Source organism: Salvelinus alpinus, chromosome 3, assembly GCF_045679555.1.
Source record: "Salvelinus alpinus chromosome 3, SLU_Salpinus.1, whole genome shotgun sequence".
In the NCBI taxonomy this organism is placed as follows: Eukaryota; Metazoa; Chordata; class Actinopteri; order Salmoniformes; family Salmonidae; genus Salvelinus; species Salvelinus alpinus.
Genome location: NC_092088.1, coordinates 1765507 through 1776876, shown reverse-complemented (window position 1 = coordinate 1776876; position 11370 = coordinate 1765507). Strand labels below are relative to the sequence as shown.

The window sequence follows — 11370 nt, the reverse complement described above, 5'->3', positions numbered from 1 at the left end:
CTGGTACTCCCTGTATATAGCCATGGTATTACCTGGTACTTCCTGTATATAACCATGTTATTACCTGGTACTCCCTGTATATAGCCATGGTATTACCTGGTACCCCCTGTATATAGCCATGTTATTACCTGGTACTTCCTGTATATAGCCATGTTATTACCTGGTACTCCCTGTATATAGCCATGGTATTACCTGGTACTTCCTGTATATAGCCATGTTATTACCTGGTACTCCCTGTATATAGCCATGTTATTACCTGGTACTCCCTGTCTATATAGCCATGTTATTACCGGGTACTGCCTGTCTATATAGCCATGTTATTACCGGGTACTCCCTGTCTATATAGCCATGTTATTACCTGGTACTCCCTGTATATAGCCATGTTATTACCTGGTACTTCCTGTATATAGCCATGTTATTACCTGGTACTCCCTGTCTATATAGCCATGTTATTACCTGGTACTCCCTGTATATAGCCATGTTATTACCCGGTACTCCCTGTATATAGCCATGTTATTACCCGGTACTCCCTGTATATAGACATGTTATTACCTGTTACTCCCTGTATATAGCCATGTTCTTACCTGGTACTCCCTGTATATAGCCATGTTATTACCTGGTACTCCCTGTATATAGCCATGTTATTACCTGGTACTTCCTGTATATAGCCATGTTATTACCTGGTACTCCCTGTATATAGCCATGTTATTACTACTCCCTGTGTATAGCCATGTTATTACCTGGTACTCCCTGTATATAGCCATGCTATTACCTGGTACTCCCTGTATATAACCATGCTATTACCTGGTACTCCCTGTATATAGCCATGGTATTACCTGGTACTCCCTGTATATAGCCATGTTATGACCTGGTACTCCCTGTATATAGCCATGTTATTACCTGGTACTCCCTGTATATAGCCATGTTATTACCTGGTACTTCCTGTATATAGCCATGTTATTACCTGGTACTCCCTGTATATAGCCATGTTATTACCTGGTACTCCTTGTACATAGCCATGTTATTACCTGGTACTCCCTGTATATAACCATGTTATTACCTGGTACTCCCTGTATATAGCCATGTTATTACATGGTACTCCCTGTGTATAGCCATGTTATTACCTGGTACTCCCTGTATATAGCCATGTTACTACTACTCCCTGTGTATAGCCATGTTATTACCTGGTACTCCCTGTATATAGCCATGCTATTACCTGGTACTCCCTGTATATAGCCATGTTACTACTACTCCCTGTGTATAGCCATGTTATTACCTGGTACTCCCTGTATATAGCCATGTTATTACCTGGTACTCCCTGTATATAGCCATGGTATTACCTGGTACTTCCTGTATATAGCCATGCTATTACCTGGTACTCCCTGTATATAGCCATGTTACTACTACTCCCTGTATATAACCATGCTATTACCTGGTACTCCCTGTATATAGCCATGTTATTACCTGGTACTTCCTGTATATAACCATGTTATTACCTGGTACTCCCTGTATATAGCCATGTTATTACCTGGTACTTCCTGTATATAACCATGTTATTACCTGGTACTCCCTGTATATAGCCATGGTATTACCTGGTACTTCCTGTATATAACCATGTTATTACCTGGTACTCCCTGTATATAGCCATGGTATTACCTGGTACTCCCTGTATATAGCCATGGTATTACCTGGTACTTCCTGTATATAGCCATGTTATTACCTGGTACTCCCTGTATATAGCCATGTTATTACCTGGTACTTCCTGTATATAGCCATGTTATTACCTGGTACTCCCTGTATATAGCCATGGTATTACCTGGTACTTCCTGTATATAGCCATGTTATTACCTGGTACTCCCTGTATATAGCCATGTTATTACCTGGTACTCCCTGTATATAGCCATGGTATTACCTGGTACTCCCTGTATATAGCCATGTTATTACCTGGTACTCCCTGTATATAGCCATGTTATTACCTGGTACTCCTTGTACATAGCCATGTTATTACCTGGTACTCCCTGTATATAACCATGTTATTACCTGGTACTCCCTGTATATAGCCATGTTATTACCTGGTACTCCCTGTGTATAGCCATGTTATTACCTGGTACTCCCTGTATATAGCCATGTTACTACTACTCCCTGTGTATAGCCATGTTATTACCTGGTACTCCCTGTATATAGCCATGCTATTACCTGGTACTCCCTGTATATAGCCATGTTACTACTACTCCCTGTGTATAGCCATGTTATTACCTGGTACTCCCTGTATATAGCCATGTTATTACCTGGTACTCCCTGTATATAGCCATGGTATTACCTGGTACTTCCTGTATATAGCCATGCTATTACCTGGTACTCCCTGTATATAGCCATGTTACTACTACTCCCTGTATATAACCATGCTATTACCTGGTACTCCCTGTATATAGCCATGTTATTACCTGGTACTTCCTGTATATAACCATGTTATTACCTGGTACTCCCTGTATATAGCCATGTTATTACCTGGTACTTCCTGTATATAACCATGTTATTACCTGGTACTCCCTGTATATAGCCATGGTATTACCTGGTACTTCCTGTATATAACCATGTTATTACCTGGTACTCCCTGTATATAGCCATGGTATTACCTGGTACTCCCTGTATATAGCCATGGTATTACCTGGTACTTCCTGTATATAGCCATGTTATTACCTGGTACTCCCTGTATATAGCCATGTTATTACCTGGTACTTCCTGTATATAGCCATGTTATTACCTGGTACTCCCTGTATATAGCCATGGTATTACCTGGTACTTCCTGTATATAGCCATGTTATTACCTGGTACTCCCTGTATATAGCCATGTTATTACCTGGTACTCCCTGTCTATATAGCCATGTTATTACCGGGTACTGCCTGTCTATATAGCCATGTTATTACCGGGTACTCCCTGTCTATATAGCCATGTTATTACCTGGTACTCCCTGTATATAGCCATGTTATTACCTGGTACTTCCTGTATATAGCCATGTTATTACCTGGTACTCCCTGTCTATATAGCCATGTTATTACCTGGTACTCCCTGTATATAGCCATGTTATTACCTGGTACTCCCTGTATATAGCCATGTTATTACCCGGTACTCCCTGTATATAGACATGTTATTACCTGGTACTCCCTGTATATAGCCATGTTCTTACCTGGTACTCCCTGTATATAGCCATGTTATTACCTGGTACTCCCTGTATATAGCCATGTTATTACCTGGTACTTCCTGTATATAGCCATGTTATTACCTGGTACTCCCTGTATATAGCCATGTTATTACCTGGTACTCCCTGTATATAGCCATGTTATTACCTGGTACTCCCTGTATATAGCCATGTTATTACCTGGTACTCCCTGTATATAGCCATGGTATTACCTGGTACTCCCTGTATATAACCATGTTATTACCTGGTACTCCCTGTATATAGCCATGTTATTACCTGGTACTCCCTGTATATAGCCATGGTATTACCTGGTACTCCCTGTATATAGCCATGTTATTACCTGGTACTCCCTGTATATAGCCATGTTATTACCTGGTACTCCCTGTATATAGCCATGTTATTACCTGGTACTCCCTGTATATAGCCATGTTATTACCTGGTACTCCCTGTATATAGCCATGGTATGACCTGGTACTCCCTGTATATAGCCATGTTATTACCTGGTACTCCCTGTATATAGCCATGTTATTACCTGGTACTCCCTGTATATAGCCATGTTATTACCTGGTACTCCCTGTATATAGCCATGCTATTACCTGGTACTCCCTGTATATAGCCGTGTTATTACCTGGTACTCCCTGTATATAGCGATGTATATATATGGTATACTATAGTAACATACTACTACCACTGCCAATAGAGTAGGGTATACTATAGTAACATACTACTACCACTGCCAATAGAATAGGGTATACTATAGTAACATACTACTACCACTGCCAATAGATTAGGGTATACTATAGTAACATTATACTACCACTGCCAATAGAGTAGGGTATACTATAGTAACACACTACTACCACTGCCAATAGAGTAGGGTATACTATAGTAACATACTACTACCGCTGCCAATAGAGTAGGGTATACTATAGTAACATACTACTACCACTGCCAATAGAGTAGGGTATACTATTGTAACACACTACTACCACTGCCAATAGAGTAGGGTATACTATAGTACCATTATACTACCACTGCCAATAGAGTAGGGTATACTATAGTAACACACTACTACCACTGCCAATAGAGTAGGGTATACTATAGTAACATACTACTACCACTGCCAATAGAGTAGGGTATACTATAGTAACACACTACTACCACTGCCAATAGAGTAGGGTATACTATAGTACCATTATACTACCACTGCCAATAGAGTAGGGTATACTATAGTACCATTATACTACCACTGCCAATAGAGTAGGGTATACTATAGTACCATTATACTACCACTGCCAATAGAGTAGGGTATACTATAGTAACACACTACTACCACTGCCAATAGAGTAGGGTATACTATAGTAACATACTACTACCACTGCCAATAGAGTAGGGTATACTATAGTAACACACTACTACCACTGCCAATAGAGTAGGGTATACTATAGTAACATACTACTACCACTGCCAATAGAGTAGGGTATACTATAGTACCATTATACTACCACTGCCAATAGAGTAGGGTATACTATAGTACCATTATACTACCACTGCCAATAGAGTAGGGTATACTATAGTACCATACTACTACCACTGACAATAGAGTAGGGTATACTATAGTAACATACTACTACCACTGCCAATAGAGTAGGGTATACTATAGTAACATACTACTACCACTGCCAATAGAGTAGGGTATACTATAGTAACATACTACTACCACTGCCAATAGAGTAGGGTATACTATAGTAACATACTACTACCACTGCCAATAGAGCAGGGTATACTATAGTAACATACTACTACCACTGCCAATAGAGTAGGGTATACTATAGTAACACACTACTACCACTGCCAATAGAGTAGGGTATACTATAGTACCATTATACTACCACTGCCAATAGAGTAGGGTATACTATAGTACCATTATACTACCACTGCCAATAGAGTAGGGTATACTATAGTAACATACTACTACCACTGCCAATAGAGCAGGGTATACTATAGTAACATACTACTACCACTGCCAATAGAGTAGGGTATACTATAGTAACACACTACTACCACTGCCAATAGAGTAGGGTATACTATAGTAACACACTACTACCACTGCCAATAGAGTAGGGTATACTATAGTAACACACTACTACCACTGCCAATAGAGTAGGGTATACTATAGTAACATACTACTACCACTGCCAATAGAGTAGGGTATACTATAGTAACATACTACTACCACTGCCAATAGAGTAGGGTATACTATAGTAACACACTACTACCACTGCCAATAGAGTAGGGTATACTATAGTAACACACTACTACCACTGCCAATAGAGTAGGGTATACTATAGTAACACACTACTACCACTGCCAATAGAGTAGGGTATACTATAGTAACACACTACTACCACTACTACCACTGCCAATATAGTAGGGTATACTATAGTAACATACTACTACCACTGCCAATAGAGTAGGGTATACTATAGTAACATACGACTACCACTACTGCCACTGTCAATAGTGGTCTGGTACATGTTGTGGTCACTGTTTTGTGAGTTAAAACACCATAATAAAAGTCATTCATTATTTTCATACTACATTTATTTAGAAAACCAAAGCAACCTATCACATCTCATGTGAGCTGAAACAGTTAAACGTAGAAAGACATTATTATCCTGTAAAAGCAACAAACCAACAGACTGATTATCTAGCAGCATCCAAATGTTGGAATCATCTCCAAAACAAAACAAAACAAACATGAGTCCCAAATGGCACCCTATTTAGTGCACTACTTTAGACCAGGGTCTAAGGGTAGTAGTGCACTACTTTAGACCAGGGTCTATAGGGTAGTAGTGCACTACTTTAGACCAGGGTCTATAGGGTAGTAGTGCACTACTTTAGACCAGGGTCTATAGGGTAGTAGTGCACTACTTTAGACCAGGGTCTATAGGGTAGAGGTGCACTACTTTAGACCAGGGTCTATAGGGTAGTAGTGCACTACTTTAGACCAGGGTCTATAGGGTAGTAGTGCACTACTTTAGACCAGGGTCTATAGGGTAGTAGTGCACTACTTTAGACCAGGGTCTATAGGGTAGTAGTGCACTACTTTAGACCAGGGTCTATAGGGTAGTAGTGCACTACTTTAGACCAGGGTCTATAGGGTAGTAGTGCACTACTTTAGACCAGGGTCTATAGGGTAGTAGTGCACTACTTTAGACCAGGGTCTATAGGGTAGTAGTGCACTACTTTAGACCAGAGTCTATAGGGTAGTAGTGCACTACTTTAGACCAGAGTCTATAGGGTAGTAGTGCACTACTTTAGACCAGAGTCTATAGGGTAGTAGTGCACTACTTTAGACCAGGGTCTATAGGGTAGTAGTGCACTACTTTAGACCAGAGCTCTGGGACACAGTCAACAAGAATAATCAGTTGTATATTTTAATATATTTCTGCCCTGTAAATGAAGCTTCACACATACTTTACAACATAAACATAGCTTTTTCCCAACCTAGTGCTGAACGAGGAATAGCTATATGATGCTTAATTAATCAAACGAACAACTTCAGGTGAAATCAGTTTCTATAAATATGAAATACAGCAAGACACTTCAGTAGAGGAGCGTATGTACAGAGAGAGACATTTTGACATTGTGAGTGTGATTGGCTATATCCTACATGGCACCCTATATAGTGCACTACTTTAAACCAGAGCCCTATGGCACCCTATTCCCTACATAGTGCACTACTTTAGACCAGAGCCCTATGGCACCCTATTCCCTACATAGTGCACTACTTTAGACCAGAGCCCTATGGCACCCTATTCCCTACATAGTGCACTACTTTAGACCAGAGCCCTATGGGCCCAGATTGCTACTGTGATTATAACGCATTAGGGTTTGCTTCACAAATGGCACCCTATTCCTAAAGTATAGTGCACTACTTTTGACCAAATCTTGACCAAAGTAGTGCGCTATGTAGGGAATAGTGTGCCTTGTGGTATGCAGCCCAGGTTTGTGTATCAGCTGAGCGATCCATGGACAAGGCAAGAGTAGTAACAACGAAAGCAAAGAGAAAGGACCCATACTATTCTACACCCATATAGACCCACAGTCTCTTGTAGGATATCGATGTCAAATACAACCGTCACTCTCCCCACAGGAGCTGCTTACGTTTGTGCTGCTAACTTTTAAAAACACACTTTTATAATAACAACTACTTTGTTATTGCTAAGACATGGTGACAGCGGCATATCTACAGACTAGTGATAGATAGGTTTTAGAAATGCTGTGACAGCGGCATATCTACAGACTAGTGATAGATAGGTTTTAGAAATGCTGTGACAGCGGCATATCTACAGACTAGTGATAGATAGGTTTTAGAAATGCTGTCGAATGAAAACCTTGTAACTCAATTTGTGCAATTTGACCATTTAGTATTTATTTGTTTACAGAAATTGAAAGCAGTAACTCCCCACAATGCACTCTGAACACTTCATGACTCTAGGACAAGAACAAATATTAGTTTTTTAAACTTTGTAGGTTTCGTAAATTGTTAATGGTAAAATATGGCAGTTTTTCCCCATTTCCTGAAAATGTTCTGTTGTGGAGATAAGAGGTTTTCATACGACAGCTAGTGAGAGGAGGAGAGCACCTTTTAATCAACCCTACTGCCCCTTTGTGATTCTATATTACAACAGTGAAGAACATAAAGATTAAACAAAAGTATTTAAAATCAAAGTGTTTGGATCTAACATCAGGTTGGCTTCTAAGTGTTTGGATCTAACATCAGGTTGGCTTCTAAGTGTTTGGATCTAACATCAGGTTGGCTTCTAAGTGTTTGGATCTAACATCAGGTTGGCTTCTAAGTGTTTGGATCTAACATCAGGTTGGCTTCTAAGTGTTTGGATCTAACGTCAGGTTGGCTTCTAAGTGTTTGGATCTAACATCAGGTTGGCTTCTAAGTGTTTGGATCTAACATCAGGTTGGCTTCTAAGTGTTTGGATCTAACATCAGGTTGGCTTCTAAGTGTTTGGATCTAACATCAGGTTGGCTTCTAAGTGTTTGGATCAAACATCAGGTTGGCTTCTAAGTGTTTGGATCAAACATCAGGTTGGCTTCTAAGTGTTTGGATCTAACGTCAGGTTGGCTTCTAAGTGTTTGGATCTAACATCAGGTTGGCTTCTAAGTGTTTGGATCTAACATCAGGTTGGCTTCTAAGTGTTTGGATCAAACATCAGGTTGGCTTCTAAGTGTTTGGATCTAACGTCAGGTTGGCTTCTAAGTGTTTGGATCTAACGTCAGGTTGGCTTCTAAGTGTTTGGATCTAACGTCAGGTTGGCTTCTAAGTGTTTGGATCTAACGTCAGGTTGGCTTCTAAGTGTTTGGATCTAACGTCAGGTTGGCTTCTAAGTGTTTGGATATAACGTCAGGTTGGCTTCTAAGTGTTTGGATCTAACATCAGGTTGGATTCTAAGTGTTTGTGGCTTTAGGAACGTTGAGGAAACAGACAGTAAAAAATACTTCTCAGGTCAGTTGAGCTACATTCATTATTTATTTTTTATTTTTATCCCACTGTGCCTTTACTGTCCAGGTCTGCCACATGGTTGGTGCAGATAGCAGGCCCTGTTGACTCCTGGTGCAGATAACAGACATTAAGTTGATTCCTCTTGGTGCCTCCTGGTGCAGATAGCAGACATTAAGCTGATTCCTCATGAAAGGTTACCCAGAACAGAAGGCTTCCCCAGGGGACAGAGAAAGAGGGGTTCCCCAGGACAGAGGGGTTCCCCAGGGGACAGAGAAAGAGGGTTTCCCCAGGACAGAGGGGTTCCCCAGGGGACAGAGAAAGAGGGGTTCCCCAGGGGACAGAGAAAGAGGGGTTCCCCAGGACAGACTCCCCCACACAGCACAGGGTTTCCTTGAATAGTTATGTTTTATCCCTGGGGCCTTGAGCATGAGCTTGTAGAAATTGTCTGTCCATGTGGCATTCGAGAAGTCTAGTTGCCCCCCAAGGGCAGTAGAGGGTCCCATTGCTCCTTGGGCAGTAGGTATCTCTCAGTGCAGTAGTATGGCAGTAGTCGTCAGAGTTCTGTTGCCCCCTGGGGTAGTAAAGTGTCCTTGTTCCCAGGGGCATTAGTCCTCCAGTACAGTTTCAGGGTTTCTTGTCGATAGTGTGGAAGAACCATTCAGTAAACTTCCTGAGTTGAGCGGCTGATGTCTGACTCTCCTCCTGTAGTCTCATGTTGTCTTGTCTCAGGTGCTGCACCTCTACCTGCAGCAACACCTTGTCCTCCTTCTCCTGGTAGAGATAGAGAACATATCGTATTAACACTGACCTCTAACCCTGACCCCTAACCCTGACCCAAACCCTGACCCAAACCCTGACCTCTACCTGCAGCAACACCTTGTCCTCCTGCTCCTGGTAGAGATAGAGAACATATCGTATTAACACTGACCTCTAACCCTGACCCCTAACCCTGACCCAAACCCTGACCCAAACCCTAACCTCTACCTGCAGCAACACCTTGTCCTCCTTCTCCTGGTAGAGATAGAGAACATATCATATTAACACTGACCTCTAACCCTGACCCCTAACCCTGACCCAAACCCTGACCTCTACCTGCAGCAACACCTTGTCCTCCTTCTCCTGGTAGAGAGAGAGAGAACATATCATATTAACACTGACCTCTAACCCTGACCCAAACCCTGACCCAAACCCTGACCTCTACCTGCAGCAACACCTTGTCCTCCTGCTCCTGAGGAGGAGATCAACACTCAACATTTGGGTTTTGTCTGAAATGGATGCCATTTCAGATGGAGGTTAACGGTCTCTTATCACTCACTTGGAAACAAGTATGGGTTCACAAATAGCTGTAAAATGACAAACACACCCTATTGTTCTTGGCTTATAAGACTAGCTACGTGACTTTTTTTTAACCAACTTAAAAATGGGACATTCGCTTCTATAGTCAGGCAGCACTCAGGCAGCTGCAGTGTAAATGGGTTTCCTGTGTTCTACCCAGGGTTAATACGGGAGTAAGAAGTACCTTTCTGAGGTCATGCTGCAGTTGAGTCAGGATCACCTCCAGTTGGTTGACTTTACCAGTCAGAGTGGAGGGAGAGCAGCTCCTGGACAAACACATACACAGAGATTTTATATTGGTTATAAAAGACACATACTAGCCTATAAGGTATTTGCAATCATGATGATTAGGTTGTTTGAGGTGGTGATGTGCCAGCTCCTACCTTGCCTTTAGGGCGCACCCCTCGGGTGTAATTTACGTCTTTATGGTATAGTATTGTGTGATGTGGTATAATATAGTATAGTATGGTATAGTGTGATGTGGTATAATATAGTATAGTATGGTATAGTATAGTGTGATGTGGTATAGTATGGTGTGGTGTGGTATAGTATGGTATGCACAGTATAGTTTAGTATGGAATGGTATATTAAAGTATGGTATGGTATAGAATGGTATGGTATAGTATGGTATTGTATAGTATAGTTTAGTATGGAATAGCATATTAAAGTATGGTATTGTATATTATAGTATGGTATAGTGTGGAATGTTATAGTATAGTATGGTACAGTATGGCATAGTGTGGTATGGCATAGTATGATTTGATGTGGTATAGTATGGTATATTATGATGTGATGTAGTATGGTATAGTATAGTATGGAATAGTATAGTATAGTGGTGTGTGATTTGATGTGGTATAGTATGATATGGTGTGGTATGGTATGGCACAGTATGGTATGGTATAGTACAGTATGGTGTAGCATGTATAGTATGGTATAGTATATTATGGTATAGTATGGCATGTTATGGCATATTATAATATAGTATGGTATAGTATAGTATAGTATGGTATAGTATATTATGGAATGGTATGGCATATTATGGTATGGTTGTCACGATCGTCTTGACTTTGAATGGAGGACCAAAACGCAGCGTGTGAAAAATAAGACATCTTCTTTTAATGAAGGAAAAAACAAACACTTACAAAATGAACAAAACCGATCGTGAAGCTAAGAAGAACTAAGTGCACACATGCAACATAGAACATAGACATAGACAATTACCCACAAACGCATGATGCCTATGGCTGCCTTAAATATGGCTCCCAATCAGAGACAAATGAAAGACATCTGTCTCTGATTGAGAACCACTCA

General features: G+C 40.9%; 1 protein-coding gene across 4 annotated transcripts in view; it reads right to left on the bottom strand.

Annotated features, from left to right (window-relative positions):
* Window positions 1-5782: 5782 nt before the first annotated feature.
* sipa1l2 (signal induced proliferation associated 1 like 2) overlaps window positions 5783-11370 on the bottom strand; it is a 467180-nt gene continuing 461592 nt past the window's right edge. For all 4 annotated transcript variants that reach the window (XM_071391253.1, XM_071391254.1, XM_071391255.1 and 1 more), the window contains 2 exons: window positions 10244-10325; window positions 5783-9495 (listed from right to left, as the gene is read on the bottom strand). In XM_071391253.1, the coding sequence (XP_071247354.1) occupies window positions 9349-9495; window positions 10244-10325 (229 nt within the window). In that variant the 3' untranslated portion in view covers window positions 5783-9348. The remainder of the gene's footprint in view (window positions 9496-10243; window positions 10326-11370) is intronic.